At 40.0% G+C, this 21833-nt stretch overlaps 1 protein-coding gene across 20 annotated transcripts in view; it reads left to right on the forward strand.

Annotated features, from left to right (window-relative positions):
• Nucleotides 1-21833, forward strand: part of sdk (sidekick cell adhesion molecule) — a 459794-nt gene that overhangs the window by 414653 nt on the left and 23308 nt on the right. For 10 of the 20 annotated variants that reach the window (XM_073975479.1, XM_073975465.1, XM_073975468.1 and 7 more), the window contains 2 exons: nucleotides 8983-9411; nucleotides 18182-18379. In XM_073975479.1, coding sequence (XP_073831580.1) covers nucleotides 8983-9411; nucleotides 18182-18379 — 627 coding nt within the window. The remainder of the gene's footprint in view (nucleotides 1-8982; nucleotides 9412-18181; nucleotides 18380-21833) is intronic. The other 10 variants (XM_073975482.1, XM_073975481.1, XM_073975477.1 and 7 more) reach the window with 1 other exon arrangement.

Here is a 21833-nt window from a genome sequence, read left to right on the forward strand (position 1 = left end):
TATGAAGACGTGTACCTATACCGACAAATTTAGAGGGGAAAGTTGAATACCCACAAGGAAGACTAAGTACCAAATTTTCCGCCATTTCGCAGGAATACTGAGACCACAACTTTCAAAATACCGAAAATCGGGAGGTATTGTTCTATGGGGGCTATATGAAGGTGTGGACCTATACTGACAAATTTCATATTGAAAGACTAAATACCAAATTTCAACAATTTCGGTGGAATATTGATGGCACAAATTTCAAAATACCGGAAATCCGGAGGTACCATTCTATGGGGGCTATATGAAGGCGGGGGCTCATACCGACAAATTTAGAGAGGAAAGTTGAATGCCCCCAACGAAGACTAAGTAAGAAATTTCAACCATTTTAGTGGATTATTGTGGCCACAACCATCAAAATTCCGAAAACCGGGAGGTGCCGTTCTATGGGGGCTATAAGAAGGTATGGACCTATACCGAAAATATTCTGGGGGAAAATTGTATACCTCCAATGAAAACTAAGTACCAAATTTCAGCCATTTCGGTGTGATAATGAAGCTAAAACCTTCAGAATACGGAAAATCGGGTGGTACCGTTTTATGGGGGGGCTATATCAAAACGTGGACCCATATAGTCCATTTGCAATACCAAACATCCTAGGAGTAATAGAAACTTCTACACCAAATTACAAAATTCTATCTTAAAAATTTCGAACTGTATCTTGATTTCAACAGACGGACGGACGGACAAACGGACAAGGTTATATCGACTTAGAATTTTATCCTGATCAAGAATATACATATTTTATAGGGCCTTACTTACTTACTTAGCTGGCCCATTACAGATCATTTGTTCCATAGACCGAACTAAGAAAAGATCTCCCATTCTCTCTATTTGTTGCTTCGCACTCTGGAATACGGCGCCTTTTCATCTCATCATCCACTTGTTTGCGCCATCTATTCCTTGGCCTGCCAATTCTGCGTGCACCGCCATGTGGCTCGAATTTATACGCCTTTTTAGCGGGTTCATCATCGCTCATTCTTATTAAATGGCCTAGCCAACGCAATCGCTGCATCTCCATACGTTTAACTATATTGATGTCGTTGTATAGCAGATACAGCTCGTGGTTCATGCGACGTCGATATTCACCGTCAACGCAGATTGGTCCGTAGATCTTTCGAAGAATTTTTCTCTCAAACACACCAAGCACTGCCATGTCTGCTTGCGCAAGTACCCTGGCTTCGGAGCCATACATCAGCACGGGTAGTATCAGTGCTTTGTAGAGCGTTATTTTTGTTTGACGAGATGTGGCTTTGTTTTTAAACTGCTTACTTAAACCAAAGTAGCATCTGTTGGCCAATACAATTCTTCTTTTTATTTCACAACTGATGTCGTTTGTTGTGTTTACGGAGGTGCTGAGGTAGACGAAGTCTTTTACTACCTCAATATTATAGGAACCAACTTCCACAGTCGGTCCGAGCTCAATGGACGCATTGCGCGTCGACACCATCAACTTGGTCTTCTCACCGTTTACCGCCAGACCCACTTCAGCAGATTCTCCTTCGACCTTCATAAAGGTATCGGTTACTTCTTTTACTGATCGTCCCAAGATGTCTATATCATCAGCATAAGCAAGTAAAATGTGGATATTGGTGTAGATTGTGCCACTTCTTTTGACGTTTGCCTCTCGTATAACCTTTTCTAGCAGGATGTTAAAAAGATCACACGAAAGGCTGTCTCCTTGTCTGAAACCTCTTTTGGTACCAAACTCATCGGAGAGGTTCTTTCCTATTTTAACTGAGGACCTCGTGTCAGTTAAAGTCATTTTGCAAACCCGGATGAGCTTTGCGGGGATACCAAATTCAGACATGGCTTGGAATACCTTTGAGCGTAGTGGGCTGTCGAAGGCTGCTTTATAATCGACAAAAAGGTGGTAGGTGTCGATCTGCATATCTTGGGTCTTCTCCAGGATTTGCCGCAGGGTAAATATCTGGTCAATGGTGGACTTGCCAGGTCTAAAGCCGCATTGGTATGCTCCAATTATCTCGTTGACCATATGCTTTAGTCGTTCGCACAATATCCCTGACACGATCTTGTAGGCAATAAGGAGTAGACTTATGCCCCTATAGTTAGAGCATACAGTCTTATCTCCCTTCTTGTGGACGAGGCACAGGATACTCAGGTTCCAATCGTCGGGTACTCGTTCTTCCTGCCAGATGGTGCTAACTAGCTGATGAATACACCTTATCAGCGTGTCGCCTCCGGTTTTGAACAGCTCGGCTGGTAAGCCATCGGCTCCTGCTGCCTTATTATTCTTCAGCTTGACTGGGAAGTGTACATTCAATACCATCTTCTGGGATTTGGACTGTGGTATCTTCGTCGTCTTCGCTGCTATTAGATACCAACAGTTTTGAAAAATGTTCTTTCCATATCCTGAGTACACTATCTGTATCAGTTACCAAATTACCTTGCTGGTCTCTACAGGGGGATGTGCCTGTACCAAAGCCATCAGTTTGATATGCTTGACTCTTTGGTAGAATTTTCGGACTTCATTCTGGCTCCTGTACATCTCGATTTTTTCACACTCCCGCTATTCCATTTCTCTCTTTTTCTTGCGGAAAAGACGTTTCTCTTCCCTCCTTTTCTCCCAATATCTCTCTCGCGCGCTACGCGTTGCTACTGATTGTAAAGTAGCTCTATTTTCTCTTCGGTAGCAGCACGACACTGCTGGTCATACCATAAATTCCTTTGTGGAGGTCTCTGGAATCCAAGTATGGATTTTGCGGATGTTTGCATGGAGTGGGCAATATGTTGCCATTGTGTTGTTATGTTATCGGGACAAGGAGTGCTCGCGTTAAGCAATTGGGCTAGTTGAGTGGAATATGCTGTGGCTATCTGTTGTGATTGCAGCTTACCGATGTCTAACTTTCGTGTTGTGTCTGTTCGTACTTTGTTTGCTACGTTTAAGCGGGTGCGTACCTTTGCTGCAACAAGGTAGTGGTCCGAATCAATGTTTGCGCCTCGCAACGATCGTACATCCAACACGCTCGATGAATGTCTTCCATCTATCACAACATGATTAATTTGATTTCTTGTTTTCTGATCTGGAGTCAGCCGATGCCCTTATGAATATCGAGATGATTAAATCTGGTACTGCTAACTACCATGTTTTTTGCAGCTGCAAAGTCTATCAGCCTCATACCATTGTCAGATGTTTCACTGTGGAGGCTGAATTTCCCGAAGATATTCTCCTTTCCAATTTTGGCATTAAAATCGCTTAGAATGATTTTAATGTCATGGGCAGGGCAACTGTCATATGTTTCTTCTAAGCGCTCGTAAAATATATCTTTGGTCTGTTCGTCCTTTTCTTCAGTGGGAGCATGAGCGCAAATAAAGCTGAGGATTTTTTAAAAGTACAGACCCAAACGACAAGAAACCCTAGTTGGGTTTTGTTGTGCCAGATCCAGCTCGGATTTTATGGCCCCATGGTTAAATATTGAGTTTTTAAAGAAATTCGGGGCTATATCTCTGAAACCAATGCGGATCTTTTTCGGACCTCTGAAGCAAATTTGTAGATAAGGACAAGAATAAAATATTTGGAGAAATAATGAACTCGAAAAACTACATTTATTGCCTCAAATTTAAAAATATATGCAAAAATTCCACAATTTTTATACATTTCGCACCGTATCTCCAAAACCGTTAATTTTTTCAGAATATTTTTTTTTGGAAAAATATTCCCTGGAATGTAATACACAACTCTTCAGAACATGTCATTGTTGTAAATATATACTTATACATATGTATATGTATGAATGTTCTCTCAAACCTCGTGTTAAACAGAAATAAAACAATGACTTTAATTTAGTAATAAACTTCTTTAAATGTTCTTAATGGTTTTATGGTCATTTTAATATTTCATCACTGTCATTTATAACTATTTTTACAACTTCATTTTAGCTCTCTAATCTAATCACGTGGAACCACTAAATATCACGTGCAAAATTTAAATAAAGTCATATCACTTAAACTCACTTCACAACCAAAAAAAACCAAACAAACAGTTGACCATAAGTATGATTATTTCAAAATCGTTTTTTGGCTAAATGAAACTACGACGAAAAAGTCCAATTATCATTGTTAGGGTAATGTGCACTGTTAGCTGATGTTCATTTGGCGTGTCATTTTAATATTAGCCAGAAACTTCAAATGCAATTAGAAACCAACATGTCCATAGCTACTACATATTCCGTCCGGGGCGGTGGTACTATCTAACTAATCAGCAATGGTAGCATTATTACATTCTAGCCAAATTGTGTCCTTTTGCTGTTAAAACAATGCCAATTTTAATAATTTTTAGTCGTTTTTCCATGGTTGGTTATTTCAAAATTTTAAGTGATTTTTTCACGTGTATGTGTGAGTGTGTGTTTGTGGTTGGTTAATCACCATGACTGCAGTGTTGATTTCATGGATTTTATTTGCTATGATTTTAATTGGATCATATCCAGGTTATTATAACACTTTTTGGACAATTTTTGTTTTTCCTCCTTTGATGGTCACTGTTTTGGGAGATTCACATTCAAAACACAAAAAGGACATTATGATTAGACTTTTGTTGGCGCTAAACTAATTTTCCAAACATCCGAAAAAAAGCTAATTACAATTTGAATTTTCACACAAACACACAGACAGAGTTATGTGTGTGGACGTATTCATGGCATATTAAAATCTATATGCACAACAAAGTTGGTAATTTGCCAATGCAACAGAAAAAACGACAACAACAATAAGAAAAGATAGTGGCAAAATTATCCATTTGCCATTTTGACGCTAACAAAACTAGTTAAAGTTTTCAAATGAAATATTAGAACATTTTGCGAAAAATAGATTTACAATCATAATAGTTAGTAGGCCACCAGACTCTCACATCATATGTGGACCATCACGCCATCAGAAGACTCTTTCTACAATACCGTTTCTTAAAGGAAGCATGCTTTGAATAGACTCTTTATCGAAGAAAGAGTGCTTCTATAGACCCTTTCTCGAAGAAAGGGTGCTTCTATAGACCCTTTCTCGAAGAAAGGGTGCTTCTATAGACCCTTTCTCGAAGAAAGGGTGCTTCTATAGACCCTTTCTCGAAGAAAGGGTGCTTCTATAGACCCTTTCTCGAAGAAAGGGTGCTTCTATAGACCCTTTCTCGAAGAAAGGGTGCTTCTATAGACCCTTTCTCGAAGAAAGGGTGCTTCCATAGACCCTTTCTCGAAGAAAGGGTGCTTCTATAGACCCTTTCTCGAAGAAAGGGTGCTTCTATAGACCCTTTCTCGAAGAAAGGGTGCTTCTATAGACCCTTTCTCGAAGAAAGGGTGCTTCTATAGACCCTTTCTCGAAGAAAGGGTGCTTCTATAGACCCTTTCTCGAAGAAAGGGTGCTTCTATAGACCCTTTCTCGAAGAAAGGGTGCTTCTATAGACCCTTTCTCGAAGAAAGGGTGCTTCTATAGACCCTTTCTCGAAGAAAGGGTGCTTCTATAGACCCTTTCTTGAAGAAAGGGTGCTTCTATAGACCCTTTCTCAAAGAAAGGATGATTCTATAGACCCTTTCTCGAAGAAAGGGTGCTTCTATAGACCCTTTCTCGAAGAAAGGGTGCTTCTATAGACCCTTTCTCGAAGAAAGGGTGCTTCTATAGACCCTTTCTCGAAGAAAGGGTGCTTCTATAGACCCTTTCTCGAAGAAAGGGTGCTTCTATAGACACTTTCTCGAAGAAAGGGTGCTTCTATAGACCCTTTCTCGAAGAAAGGGTGCTTCTATAGACACTTTCTCGAAGAAAGGGTGCTTCTATAGACCCTTTCTCGAAGAAAGGGTGCTTCTATAGACACTTTCTCGAAGAAAGGGTGCTTCTATAGACCCTTTCTTGAAGAAAGGGTGCTTCTATAGACCCTTTCTTGCAGAAAGGGTGCTTCTATAGACCCTTTCTCGAAGAAAGGATGCTTTATAGACCCTTTCTCGAAGAAAGGATGCTTCTATAGACCCTTTCTCGAAGAAAGGATGCTTCTATAGACCCTTTCTCGAAGAAAGGGTGCTTCTATAGACCCTTTCTCGAAGAAAGGATGCTTCTATAGACCCTTTCTCGAAGAAAGGATGCTTCTATAGACCCTTTCTCGAAGAAAGGGTGCTTCTATAGACCCTTTCTCGAAGAAAGGGTGCTTCTATAGACCCTTTCTCGAAGAAAGGGTGCTTCTATAGACCCTTTCTCGAAGAAAGGGTGCTTCTATAGACCCTTTCTCGAAGAAAGGTTGCTTCTATAGACCCTTTCTCGAAGAAAGGTTGCTTCTATAGACCCTTTCTCGAAGAAAGGGTGCTTCTATAGACCCTTTGTCGAAGAAAGGGTGCTTCTATAGACCCTTTCTCGAAGAAAGGGTGCTTCTATAGACCCTTTCTCGAGGGGTGCTTCTATAGACCCTTTCTCGAAGAAAGGGTGCTTCTATAGACCCTTTCTCGAAGAAAGGGTGCTTCTATAGACCCTTTCTCGAAGAAAAGGTGCTTCTATAGACCCTTTCTCGAAGAAAAGGTGCTTCTATAGACCCTTTCTCGAAGAAAAGGTGCTTCTATAGACCCTTTCTCGAAGGGTGCTTCTATAGACCCTTTCTCGAAGAAAGGGTGCTTCTATAGACCCTTTCTCGAAGAAAGGGTGCTTCTATAGACCCTTTCTCGAAGAAAGGGTGCTTCTATAGACGCTTTCTCGAAGAAAGGGTGCTTCTATAGACCCTTTCTCGAAGAAAGCGTACTTCTATAAACCCTTTCTCGAAGAAAGGCTGCTTCTATAGACCCTTTCTCGAAGAAAGGGTGCTTCTATAGACCCTTTCTCGAAAAAAGGGAGCTTCTATAGACCCTTTCTCGAAGAAAGGGTGCTTCTATAGACCCTTTCTCGAACAAAGTGTGCTTCTATAGACCCTTTCTCGAAGAAAGGGTGCTTCTATAGACCCTTTCTCGAAGAAAGGGTGCTTCTATAGACCCTTTCTCGAAGAAAGGGTGCTTCTATAGACCCTTTCTCGAAGAAAGGGTGCTTCTATAAACCCTTTCTCGAAGAAAGGGTGCTTCTATAGACCCTTTCTCGAAGAAAGGGTGCTTCTATAGACCCTTTCTCGAAGAAAGGCTGCTTCTATAGACCCTTTCTCGAAGAAAGGGTGCTTCTATAGACCCTTTCTCGAAGAAAGGCTGCTTCTATAGACCCTTTCTCGAAGAAAGGGTGCTTCTATAGACCCTTTCTCGAAGGAAGGGTGCTTCTATAGACCCTTTCTCGAACAAAGTGTGCTTCTATAGACCCTTTCTCGAAGAAAGGGTGCTTCTATAGACCCTTTCTCGAAGAAAGGCTGCTTCTATAGACCCTTTCTCGAAGAAAGGGTGCTTCTATAGACCCTTTCTCGAAGAAAGGGTGCTTCTATAGACCCTTTCTCGAACAAAGTGTGCTTCTATAGACTCTTTCTCGAAGAAAGGGTGCTTCTATAGACCCTTTCTCGAAGAAAGGGTGCTTCTATAGACCCTTTCTCGAAGAAAGGGTGCTTCTATAGACCCTTTCTCGAAGAAAGGGTGCTTCTATAGACCCTTTCTCGAAGAAAGGGTGCTTCTATAGACCCTTTCTCGAAAAAAGGGTGCTTCTATAGACCCTTTCTCGAAGAAAGAGTGCTTCTATAGACCCTTTCTCGAAGAAAGGGTGCTTCTATAGACCCTTTCTCGAACAAAGTGTGCTTCTATAGACCCTTTCTCGAAGAAAGGGTGCTTCTATAGACCCTTTCTCGAAGAAAGGGTGCTTCTATAGACCCTTTCTCGAAGAAAGGGTGCTTCTATAGACCCTTTCTCGAAGAAAGGGTGCTTCTATAGACCCTTTCTCGAAGAAAGGGTGCTTCTATAGACCCTTTCTCGAAGAAAGGGTGCTTCTATAAACCCTTTATCGAAGAAAGGGTGCTTCTATAGACCCTTTCTCGAAGAAAGGTTGCTTCTATAGACCCTTTCTCGAAGAAAGGGTTCTTCTATAGACCCTTTCTCGAAGAAAGGGTGCTTTTATAGACCCATTCTCGAAGAAAAGGTGTTTCTATAGACCCATTCTCGAAGAAAGGGTGCTTCTATAGACCCTTTCTCGAAGAAAGGGTGCTTGTATAGATCCTTTCTCGAAGAAAGGGTGCTTCTATAGACCCTTTCTCGAAGAAAGGGTGCCTCGTTTGGAAGAAAGAATGCTTCATATACCCTTTTGAAAGAAAGTTTTCTTCTATAGACCCTTTCTGAAACAAAGGGTGCTCCTATTGACTCCTTCCAAAACAAACGGTGTTCCTATAGACCCTTTCTGAAACAAAGGGTGTTCCTATTGACTCTTTCTAAAACAAGTGGTGTTCCTATAGACTCTTTCTGAAATAAACGGTGCTTCTAGAGAACCTTTCTGAAAGAAACGGTGCTTCTATTCACCCTCTCTGAAAGAAAGTGTGCTTCCATAGACCCTTTCTGAAAGAAAGCGCTCTTCTATATTTGTATATTTTTCATTCATTTCATCCCATTGTGTATATTTTGTATCTCTTTAATAAACACTTTTACTATTTATGCCATGAATCTTCATACTACCAGTATCATCTTCATTATCACAAATCTACAACATTGTTGAGCTAACAAATCACAAAAAAACAATACCTAATATGCAACCTATTCCATAGAATCATTCTCAGTATTTCAAAACAATTCCCCAAAATCATGTTCATATATCATTCGTTGTGTCATGCCAACAAACATCATCACAGCAACATAGTACGAGTAGCATCATCAACATTGTAGAATGCAAAAAACATTTTTTGCCAATTCTCGTCGAACACAAAACAATTCCACACTCATTCTCATCGATATGTATGTTATCGAATACTTTTTTGTGCAATACAATGTAAATTTTTCCAATTTTTTTTTTCATTCTTTGTTTTTAATGCTGTTTTTTTCTCTTCTTCTTCTCCATCTTCTCTAGTTCGCACACAAATCATCCAGCCACCAGTTGACACCACAGTTCTATTGGGCCTTACCGCATCGTTGCAGTGTAAAGTCTCCAGTGATCCAACAGTGCCATATAATATCGATTGGTATCGTGAAGGTCATCCAACACCCATTAGCAATTCTCAACGCATTGGTGTACAATCCGATGGTACATTGGAAATACAAGCAGTGCGAGCCTCCGATGTTGGCACCTATGCCTGTGTTGTAACTTCACCGGGTGGCAATGAGACGCGTTCAGCCCATTTAAGTGTCATTGAACTGCCATTTCCACCAGCCAACGTTAAGGCAACACGTTTGGATGGTCCCAACCAGAGGGCCATAAATGTTTCGTGGACACCCGGCTTCGATGGCAATAGTCCAATATCGAAATTTATCATACAAAGGCGTGAAGTGTCGGAATTAGGTAAGTTCGTTCGTGTGTTTTATGCGAGTGTGAATGGGTGTCCTTTATTGAGGTGTATGTCATGTTTTACTACGACTACAATTCCCTAATGGAATTTTGCATGATTGTGTGATTGTATTAGTCGATAAGTTTGGGTGTTTGTGTTACAAGCAAATAATGTTTTTTTTTTGTTATTTGGCATAATGGCTTGTTCAAGGATTTTGTTTTGTTCCTTTATCATGTTTTTGGGGTGTTAACGTTATTTTATGATATCTATGTTTTTTAGCTTTTTTACACGATATAAACAAACATAAATGTTATTTTTTTTATCGCTATTATCGTGAAAATACTCATGTTAGTATTTTTATATGTATGTCACTGATAAAATTTTCATAATTTCTAAATGGTTGTAAAAAATTAGATATGTGCACAGCGGAAGGGAAATATATACCACGGAACTAGTGACTTAGTAATCACTTCACCAAAAAAAAAATAGACAGACAAATGTTGAATGTTCCCAGGGTTTTTCTACGTTTATGGGGTAGGTACCATTCAGTTGTCCTAAATATTCCATTGGCAGCTCCAAAAACACAGACGCCACAAAGTGGGATAAGATGGCCCTTGAAGCTATCGCAAAAAAGAGCCATTGTTTCGTTAGACGTGTGGGAAGTTGCTGTCACTTGTAGCTTACAACGTTGTGATGGTTGCAACGTTTTGCGACAGGATCGTACAAGAAGTGGAGGACTTGCCTCGCTTGAGCTTGGCTCTAGTGACCCGTACATGGCACATATGTATGTATGGTAGTAGTAGTAAAGTGTGGGACTTCCGTGGTAAAGTTGCTTTATGTATACATGGCACCGAAGAATAGTTGTTACCGTCTGGTGCTATGGAACTTCAATACTCACCATAAATTTTAGCCATCCGCTCTCGCCAAGGAACGGTCCTAATCGTCTTTAACATGGCAAAGCCCAAGATTTATCTTGGCCCCTCTTTCATCTCAAGTGGACACTGACCTCCCCGTGGTGTCACCTGGGGAGCTGCCTTTAACACCCGTTAAAGGTATTGGTCTAACATGTGCCGCGCGTTCTCCCATAAGAACGTTAAAAACTTTGGTTTGGGCTCCGGGTTAGTAACCCTCCTCTAGAAAAAAACAGCCTACTATGAAAAAACGAAAGAAAAGAAAAACAAACCCCTCTAAAGTTGACGAACCCCGCAAACGTTTTAAGTACCATGATCTGCACCTGGAATGTTCGCACTCTTTATAGAGAAGGTGCAGTTTACGCATTGGCATATGTACTTAAAAAGTACAAGGCCGACATTACTGCCATACAGGAAATGCGATGGAACGGGAAATGCGTCACAACAACACCTAAAGGTGACGCACTGTATTATAGCTGCCATGACACAAACCATGAGTTTGGTTGCGGATTTGTAGTTGGTCGGACGTTAAAACATTTGGTCTCAAGCTTCATCCCAGTGAATGAAAGACTCGCTGCAATTCGATTAAAAGCAAAATTCTTCAACATCAGCTTTATTTGCGCTCATGCTCCAACCGAAGACAAGGACGAACTGACCAAAGATATATTCTACGAGCGCTTAGAAGAAACATATGACTGTTGTCCTGCCCATGACATTAAAATTATACTAGGCGATTTTAATGCCAAAATTGGAAAGCAGAATATCTTTGGCCCAACAGTCGGGAAATTCAGTCTCCACAGTGAAACATCTGACAAAGGTATGAGGCTTATAGATTTTGCAGCTGTAAGAAACATGGTAGTTAGCAGTACCAGATTTAAGCATCTCGATATTCATAAGGGCACCTGGCTGTCGCCAGATCAAAGAACAAGAAATCAAATTGATCACGTTGTGATAGATGGAAGACATGCATCAAGCGTGTTGGATGTACGATCGTTCCGAGGTGCAAACATAGACTCGAAACCACTACCTTGTTGCAGCAAAGGTACGTGCCAGATTAAATGTAGCAAACAAAGTGCGAACAGACACAACACGGAAGTTGGACATCGGTAAGCTGCAATCGCAACAGATAGCCACAGCATATTCCACTCAACTGGCCCAACTGCTTAATCAAAGCACTCCTCGCCCCGATAACATATGAGGATAATGGCAAAACATTGCCCACTCCATGCAAACAGCCGCAAAATCAGCACTTAGATACCAGAGACCCCCACCAAGGAATCCATGGTATGACCAGGAGTGTCTTGCTGCTACCGAAATGTGGCATATAGGGCTAATTTACAATCAGTAGCAACGCGTAGCGCACGAGAGTGGTATCGGGAGAAAAGGAGAGAGGAGAAACGTCTTTTCCGCAGGAAAAAGAGAGAGATGGAAAAGCGGGAGTGTGAACAAATCGAGATGTACAGGAGACAGAATGAAGTCCGAAAATTCTACCAAAGAGTGAAACGTCAAACTGATGGCGCATCCTCCTGTAGAGACCAGCAAGGTAATCTGGTAACTGATACAGATAGTGTGGTAAGGATATGGAAAGAGCATTTTTCCAAACTGTTGGTATCCAATAGTGGCGAAGTCGACGAAGAAACCACAGATCCAATCCCAGAAGATGGTATTGAATGTATACCACCCGGCCAAGATGAGGTAAAGACAGCAATAAACCGGCTGAAGAACAATAAGGCAGCAGGAGCTGATGGCCTACCAGCCTAGCTGTTTAAAACCCGAGGCGACACGCTGATAAGGTGTATGCATCAGCTAGTTAGCTCCATCTGGCAGGAAGAACGCGTACCCGACGATTGGAACCTTAGCATCCTGTGTCCCGTCCATAAGAAAGGAGATAGGGGCATAAGTCTTCTCCCTATCGCCTACAAGATAGTGTCAGGGATATTGTGCGAACGACTAAAGCCCATGATCAACGAAATAATTGGACCATACCAAAGTGGCTTTAGAACTGGCAAGTCCACAATTGACCAGATATTTAACCTGCGAAAAATTCTAGAGAGGCCCCAAGAGATGCAGATCGAAACCTACCACATTTTTGTCGACTATAAAGCAGCTTTCGACAGCCCGCTACGTTCAAAGGTATTCCAAGCCATGTCTAAATTTGATATCCCCGCAAAGCTCGTTCGGCTTTGTAAAATGACTCTAACTGACACAAGATCTTCAGTTAAAATATAAAAGAAACTCTCCGAAGAGTTTTGGACCAAAAGAGGTTTCTGGCAAGGAGACAGCCTTTCGTGTGATATTTTCAACATCCTGCTAGAAAAGGCTAAACGAGAGGCAAACGTCCAAAGAAGTGGCACAATATACACCAATAGCCACATGTTACTTGCTTATGCTGATGATATAGACATTATAGGACGATCAGTAAAAGAAGTAACCGATACCTTTATGAAGGTCGAAGGAGAATCTGCAAAAGTGGGTCTGTGGCGGTAAACGGCGAGAAGACCAAGTTGATGGTGTCGACGCGCAATGCGTCCATTGAGATCGGACCAACTGCTGAAGTTGGTTCCTATAATTTTGAGGTAGTAAAAGACTTCGTATACCTCGGCACCGCCGTAAACACAACAAACGACATCAGTTGTGAAATAAAAAGAAGAATTGTATTGGCCAACAGATGCTACTTTGGCTTAAGTAAGCACTTCAAAAACAAAGCCACAACTCCTCAAACAAAAATAACGCTTTACAAAACACCGATACTACCTGTGCTGATGTATGGTTCCGAAGCCTGTGCTTGGCGTGTTTGAGAGAAAAATTCTTCGAAAGATCTACGGACCGATATGCGTTGACGGTGAATATCGACGTCGTATGAACCACGAGCTGTATCTGCTATACAACGACATCAATATAGTTAAACGTATCGAGATGCAGCGATTGCGTTGGCTAGGTCATATATTAAGAATGAGCGATGATGAGCCCGCTATAAAATGCGTATAAATTCGGGCCACATGGCGGTGCACGCAGAATTGGCAGGCCAAAGAAAAGATGGCGCAAACATGTGGATGAAAAGATGACAAGGCGCGGTATTCCAGAAAGCGAAGCACTTAACAGAGAGATTGGAGATCTTTTCTTAGTTCGGTCTATGGAACAAATGTTCTGTAATGGGCCAGCTAAGTAAGTAAGTAAGCTCTCGCCATTTACATTGGCGTATAGCACTGGCCGAGCAAATTAGTAGCTCCACATTTTGCATGATGAACGAAACCTGACTTTATAACATCCTCCGTACAAAACTTAGGAAACTTGCTCTTGAGGTCAGCAGGCTCTAGTAGGCGAGCATAAGCAGAAAAAATGCCAGACCACCTGAAACAGTGCAACAACATTGGTACAGGATTAAGTTCGCAACCTGCCTGATAAGAACGTTGATCTAGAGGTTCTCTTTTATATCTCTGGGCCTCCCTTTCCAGATCACGATAATCCTCCCTGACTCGCCTGGGGGGTTCAGCCATATCCACCAGATGGTGAGTTGGGTGGTCTTGCCTATAACATCCAAGCAAGTATTGCATCGTCAACATCCTATTGTGTCGACGCACCGGAAGGATCTTGGTCTCCTCATGTAAATGGTTCACTGCAGACATGAGGTGACATCCTGTAGCTGTTCTCAGTGCAGCATCCTGGTAGATTTGTAAGTTATCCCATTGCGTATCACTTACGTTAGCATACCAAGCTGGCGCAGCATAGCTTACCACAGACCGACCTATCGTGTTGTTTGTGGTTAACAAGGTTTCTTTATCCGCACCCCAAGTTCTGCCGACTAGGGACTTGAGGACCTTGTTCCTGTTTCTCAGCTTATCGCAGATAACTGTGGCATGCTCGGACGACTTATACATGCTATCGAATGTGACCCCTATGACTTTGGGGTAGTTTGTGGTCGGAATAATTGCACCGCCGACCTGTACATTCAGTGGGAGCTTCATTTGCGCCGTCCATGTGGTGAACAGTGTGGTTTTTGACTTAGTGGTGGATATTTTCATATTCCTCGAGTGGAAAAACTCTACAAGATCAATGAGATATGCGTTAAGCCTGTCACAAACGTTACCGATGTTGGAACCTGACGCGATGACTGTAAAATCATCCGCGGACGTAATTAATTCAATGCCGTCGGGAGGGCTTAACAGTTCCGGAGATATCACCCCTCCTTTGGGAACTCCCTGCTTCACTCTACGGGGTTTGGACTTCCTGTTTCTTAGTTCCACGTATGACTGGCGACCACAAAAATAGTTGATGACCCAGCGTTTCAGACAAGGCCGGAGGGTAGTATTCTCGATATCCTCGAACAGCCTAGCTTGGGTGACCGTATCAAACGCTTTGGTCAGATCCAATGCTACCATCACTGTTCTGTGGCATGGTTTGTCCTGGTTGAGGCCTCGTCCAATATATGTCGAAATGGCGTGCAGTGCTGTTGTGGTACTACTCTGCTTCCGGAACCCGTGTTTATTTTGCGTGGAAGGTATCCGAACGAGTGGACCGATATATTCCATATTCCAACCTGGTATATGACTGGATGAAATAATACGATGTGCAAAGTTTGCAACAATCAGAAAATCTCTGCGAGAATTATCTTGCGGATTTGCCATTTTGATTGGTGCCTTCAAGGTTTCTTGGAGCTTTTACGCCAATATCAATGAAAACTTACTGAAAAAATTTTCAAAACGATCCGAGAGGAGCTCTTAAACTTCACTTTATCCGAATTTTGTGTGGGAGTTACCCGAAGGAGTGGACCGATATAGTCCATATTCAAACCCGATCTATGTATATCTGGAAGGAATAATAGGATGTGCAAATTTTGGACCAAATCGATTGCTCCCTTCGAGAGTTATCGTTCACATCATTTTACAGTTAAATTTTGAAGTTTTGTGGGGGAGGTACCCGAAGGAGTGGACCGATATGGCCCATCTTCGAACTTAAACTAAGTTTGGACAAAATATTACGATACCCAAAATTTGGTTTGATTCGGTTGATCCGTTCGAGAGTTATCGTGCGCACCAATCGACTCCAAATTGTCTGAAACGAATTTCGTCCAAAAATACTTGGGGTCTAGCCTAAAGGCTGAGGGTATAAAAAGTCAAGACCCGTAGAGTGAAACAGGGAGTTCCCCAAGGTTCCGTCTGAACATATTGGTCGACGGTGTCCTGATTCCGAACACGAGCAAGATTTTGGGTGTAACGACAGCATGACAAGATCAGAAGTAGAAACAAGGTTCTCAAGTCGCTTGCCGGTAACACTTACAAAACCTTCTTGACCTCTAATAAAGCAATAGGTCTGCGTCACTGTGGTATGCAAATATTAGCGCTACGCAGACTTGAGGACTGACACCAATGGACCATCTTCATGAGGAGAAGAAGATTTTACCCGCACATCAACAAGATGCTGTCGATACAATACCTGTGACTTAAGGTGAATTTACTCGCTAAGTTTGTATCGGGATGAATTGAGAAAAATTTAAGTAAATTTTACTCGCCCCTCGGGCGTTACATTCCTAAGCCACGATCTAGTGGACAGGCCAATGGTACAATAGCATTCAACCTGATGCAGTTGCACAGGCAGTACAAAAATATAGTGCGAATGCCGTGCTTGGCCCGAATTGATGGGACCGCACATACTCTACATTTGTTTCATGTTGTTGTTGTAGCAGGATGTAACCTACCTATAAGCATAGATTTGATGCTGGGTAGGCAGCCGCTGGCCGAAGCCCTATGGTTTCGGATCAATCCGGTACGAATGAACCCGCTATCGTGGGATTGTTTTGCTTCATTGGTTAGCCAAACCCATTATTTTTTCACCTGATTCATTATGGACACAGTCAGTCCAGGTTGCAAAGTTTTCTGATCTGGATCCTTAAAACGTAACAAACATATAACCTCTCATGGCTTAAGTTTTTCTGTTCCTGCTCATATTTCAAAATGGAATGAACAGAATTCTTGCACAAACAATTTCATAAATGTATATTCTTGTGAAAAATTTACTCAAAACGCTTAATAACCTCCTAACAAACTCCAGCCTTTTGCAAAAAAATATATATGTACATAATTAATTGTTTAACTTTTTGTTCCGAACATAATGTCTAAAGTTTTAATGCTGAAGTAGCAGCAACAAAGCTAGCGGAATATTTTCACGGTACAGCGATAAAAATATATGTGCGAGTGTAAATGATAAGCATGTCTACCACAAAGTTACAACATTGAATAAATTTTAAGCAAACTTTTAAAGAAAACAAGAAAAACGAACCTTGTCAAAAAAACACAGTCGACTCCAGATAAATGTAAAAAAAATGATTGGCAAAAGAAACATTTTTATAAAGGCACAAACAGTTTCTTCCATACTTTAAGGCTAAAGATAATATACAGATATGTAGTGGAAACCGATTCGACTCGATTTCGCATAATTCGAAATCGTATATTTCAAATGTTGGTGAATATTTTATTGAAATTGTGATAGGATTTTAAAAATATTATGCAAATAAGGGAGTTTCGCGAAGAAAATTATATATTCATCATCGAAGGCAACCCAATTAAATTCAATTTCGATTCTGCAAATCGAGTCGAATCGGTTTTCATCACATACTCCATATACGGCCTTTTAAGTGATTACAAGACCTTATAGGTGTTTATAAGTGCTTATAAGGTCTTTTAAGTTTCGCTCCTTAATTACTTCATAAATTGTAATTATCCTGAGTCGACTGTCAATCTTTATCCATAACATTTTTTTATTTTTTGCCAAGATTTCGTTTTTTTAATAGGCAAACAAACTGTAAAGCATTCGCGCTTGCATTGTTTAAATGTTTCCTTTTCGTTTAAAATACACAAAAAAACTCTTTCAAAACAATAACAACTCAACTCAACAGAAAAATAATGGTTTTTTGTTTTATAATTTCTTCTTTTTCTCTCTTTATGCGTACATTTTGCACTTATGTGTGTTTTGTAAAACTTTGGCTTTAAAACAACAATACCACCCACACACACACACAAACATCTGCTACCAACAAAATGAAAAACAATGCAAAACAATTTCATATATAAACGCAAATACCAAATCTCAACACACATGGAAACGGATGTACTGGCTCCGGTTATTCAATTCACCCACCCAACAACACCCAACCATCCACCACAACCTTTCAATTCCTCTCAACTTTTGATTTTTTTATTGTTTTTTGAAAACTTTAAACAATCATAAACGATAACCCACCAAACAACCATTATCATTATCACCCACATCATCGCCGCCGTCATTATCATCATAATCCTCATCCTCAACAATACCAACGTCATCACCAACATTGCACCATTACACTTAATACCACCATTCTATCAACACATACTCTACCACCTGACCCCTGATGAAAATCATCAACAAAACAAAATACCTAAAAATATATTTTAATCTACATTTCATTGTTTCGTCCAAATTGCATTGGTTGGCTGGCGGCCGTTATTTGTTATTGTTGTTGCTTCTGTTTGATCCTTTTTCATTTTTGATTTGTATTTTTCTCTCCTTTTTTGCAAAATTGATTTCATCGTTTTCCGTTTATTTTTCCATTTGATTGCTTTTTATTTACAATCCTTCTTCTGGTTTCAATTTTAATTTTCGTTTTCATTGTTTTCTAAATGTTGTTGTGATGCACTTTGCCCCCCTCATGTCTATGTTTGAAATTAAACAAAACTGAACTTTTGCATCCGAAAAAAAATATTCGTTTTATTTTCCCTTTCCCCATGACCTTCATTTTCTAACCCGACCTCTTAACGAACATTCCACCGCCACCCACCTTCTCCCACTTTACTTTTTAATTTATTTTCATAATTTTCAAAATCATTAACACCATTAGAAAAATTCGTAGGTCCCGTACCAGATCCCTTTCTTAATTGGATAACCGAACTTAGTAACGTATCGGCCGAAAATCGTTGGATTTTATTGGAAAATTTAAAAGCAGCCACAGTTTATCAATTTCGCGTCAGTGCTGTCAATCAAGTTGGCGAAGGTTCACCATCGGAACCAAGTAATGTTGTGGAACTGCCACAGGAAGGTAAGTCATTTCTATTCTATTTAACTAAAATGCGATGACCTTTTGCTTTTTAATTTTTTATTGAATATTTTTTGGATGTGATTTGAGATTATTTTGAAAAATTTTTTTGTGAAATTTCATATTTTTAAATATAAATATTTTTATTTAAATTGCAAAAGGTCCTATTGCCATATTTTGTTATTTTGTAAATAGTTTAATTTTTTTAGTTAGTTTATTTTAGATTTATAATTTTATTAATAATTTTTAAGATATTGTTTTATTTGTAAATAGTCAATAATCATTTTATAGCTTAGGTTGTCGTCCCAATAGTTTAAATGGTTTTAGAAAAATTAAAATATCAGTTTGAAGATCATACATACTTAAGAAGAAAACATTCATAGAGGCCCTTTGAATCTGCAGTTGTATGTACCCTCTAGCAAAATGATCTAGTTCGATATTGGAAATTCGACGATTTTCAGGGTTACTTTTACTTACACTATATAAGCCTCACAGTGCAATCTACAACTTTGACATGGGGATGTCATAGGAGGTAATCAATTGACTAGCTCTCCCTCTCTTCATTAGCCGTAGATGGTATTACACTTACTTACTTAGCTGGCCCATTACAGAACACTTGTTCCATAGACCGAACTAAGAAAAGATCTCAAATTCTCTCTGTTTCGTGCTTCGCTTTTTGGAATACCGCGCCTTGTCATCTCTTCATCCACTTGTTTGCGCCATCTATGTATTCTTTGGCCTGCCAATTCTGCGTGCACCGCCATGTGTCTCGAATTTATACGCCTTTTTAGCGGGTTCATCATCGCTCATTCTTATTACACTGTGCGACAACAAAAAAAATGGCAAGGAAAATCGAGTAGATTATGAAAGTAGAGCCAAAAATATGAGACACGTGTATCGGCGTTTTTAAAGTTTACGTCGGAAAATAACCAAAATAGGCGGGGCAAATTCCGCCCATTTTTAATTTCTTCGAAATATTCGAATTAAGATATCTTGGAATCCTTGCATTTCAGGTATATAGTGTCTTTGGCAACTTTTCTCAGGAGGGTGTGGGGAATATTTTTGATAAAAATTTTAACCCTCATGCGGTTCATCATCTTTTTTGTCCTTTTTTTGAAAATCTTTCAAAAACTCCTTAAAAATGTGATCGTATCAAATCCAAATATTCTACAAAATTGTTCGCCATAAAATTTTACTATAGGTCTCAGAATACACCAAATCTGTTACTCTTGTCTAATCGCCAGGAATCTCTAAAAATGAAAAACACGTTTTAGGGTTAAAGTCGGACTTCATCTGAGTTTATTCAAAATATTCCCACAAAAAATTATTTTAGAGAGATGATGTCAGAGACAAAAATATTCTTCATCAAATTTCACTATGGGTCACCAAAGAAATGAAATGTCTATTTACATTTTATAGCATGAAAATATCAGTATCAATTTTGCTGAAAAAACATGAAAATATTTCCCAATTTTTTTGATGAAAAGTTTTTCCTTCTTTTTTCGAGTTGATACATAGAAGTAATATAAAACTTGGTTATAGGTGAAAAGTGTCAAAGAATGAAAAATTCTACACAAAATTTCACTATGAGTTTCAAAATAAACCATATATCTATGTATGCCATTTTCTTAAAAAATTAGATTACAAATTTATATATATTAGGATAAAATTATATGTTTTAATTTTGGACTGTTAATTTTACATAATTCCATACTGGATCAAAATCTAGCAAAATCCTTTACTTTTTGGGAATATTGTTAAAGAAAGAAATGTTCCAAAAGAAGTTTCATTGCGAGTCTCTGAATAAAAGAAATCTGTAACCATAACGTATAACATTCTTAGCAGCCCTTGTTTTTGGTGTAGGGTTTAGGGCCGTATTTTACAATTTTTAATCAGATTGTCGTTGTGGTTAAAAAATATAAATATGTTATTGATGGTTTTCCGTTATAAATTCATACAGAAGATGTTGTGTGTTCAATTTAAACAGCTTTACAAATATTTGTGGTGAATATATATTTGAAAAATATAGAAAACCCATATCGGACCTGCCAAAATTGCGTATTTTTAATACTTTTAACTTAAATTACGTATTTAGGATAAGCCATTGGTTCCTTATATTGTATGTGCAAATATATTAGAGGTCTATGGCTATGGTCCAGTGAAAATATAGGTGTCTTATAGGCTCTCACTTGTACAATTTGGTGTGGTCCAAAAAACTACAATGATGGGACTCACTCCTACTTTGGTGGCATTTACGCATATCGGTCCGTAGATCTTTCGAAGAATTTTTCTCTCAAACACGCCAAGCACTGCCTTATCTGCTTGCGCAAGTACCCAGGCTTCGGAACCATACATCAGCACGGGTAGTATCAGTGTTTTGTAAAGCTTTATTTTTGTTTGACGAGTTGTGGCTTTGTTTTTGAAGTGCTTACTTAAGCCAAAGTAGCATCTGTTGGCCAATACAATTCTTCTTTTCATTTCACAACTGATGTCGTTTGTTGTGTTTACGACGGTGCCGAGGTATACGAAGTCTTTTACTACCTCAAAATTATAGGAACAAACTTCAACAGTTGGTTCGATCTCAATGAACGCATTGCGCGTCGACACCATCAACTTGGTCTTCTCGCCGTTTACCGCCAGACCCACTTTAGCAGATTCTCATTCGACCTTCATAAAGGTATCGGTTACTTCTTTTACTGATCGTCCCATGATGTCTATATCATCAGCATAAGCAAGTAACATGTGGCTATTGGTGTAGATTGTGGCACTTCTTTTGACGTTTGCCTCTCGTATAACCTTTTCTAGCAGGATGTTAAAGAGATTACACGAAAGGCTGTCTCCTTGCCTGAAACCTCTTTTGGTACAAAACTCTTCGGAGAGCTTATTTCCTATTTTAACTGAAGATCTTGTGTCAGAGTCATTTTACAAAGCCGAATGACCTTTGCGGGGATACCAAATTCAGACATGGCTTGGAATACCTTTTAACGGGCTGTCGAAGGCTGCTTTATAATCGACAAAAAGGTGGTAGGTGTCGATCTGCATCTCTTGGGTCTTCTCCAGGATTTACCTCAGGGTAAATATCTGGTTAATGGTGGACTTGCCAGGTCTAAAGCCGCATTGGTATGGTCCAATTATTTCGTTGACCATGGGCTTTAGTCGTTCGCACAATATCCCTGACACTATCTTGTAGGCGATAGGGAGAAGACTTATGCCTCTATAGTTGGAGCATAAAGTCTTATCTCCTTTCTTATGGACGGGACACAGGATGCTCAGTTTCCAATCGTCGGGTACGCGTTCTTCCTGCCAGATGGAGCTAACTAGCTGATGCATACACCTTATCAGCGTGTCGCCTCCGGTTTTAAACAGCTCGGCTGGTAGGCCATCAGCTTCTACTGCCTTATTATTCTTCAGCCGGTTTATTGCTGTCTTTACCTCATCTTGGCCGGGTGGTATACAT

The sequence above is a fragment of the Musca autumnalis genome, unplaced genomic scaffold (assembly GCF_047663935.1).
Source record: "Musca autumnalis isolate F117 unplaced genomic scaffold, ASM4766393v1 scaffold_3, whole genome shotgun sequence".
Classification (NCBI taxonomy): domain Eukaryota; kingdom Metazoa; phylum Arthropoda; class Insecta; order Diptera; family Muscidae; genus Musca; species Musca autumnalis.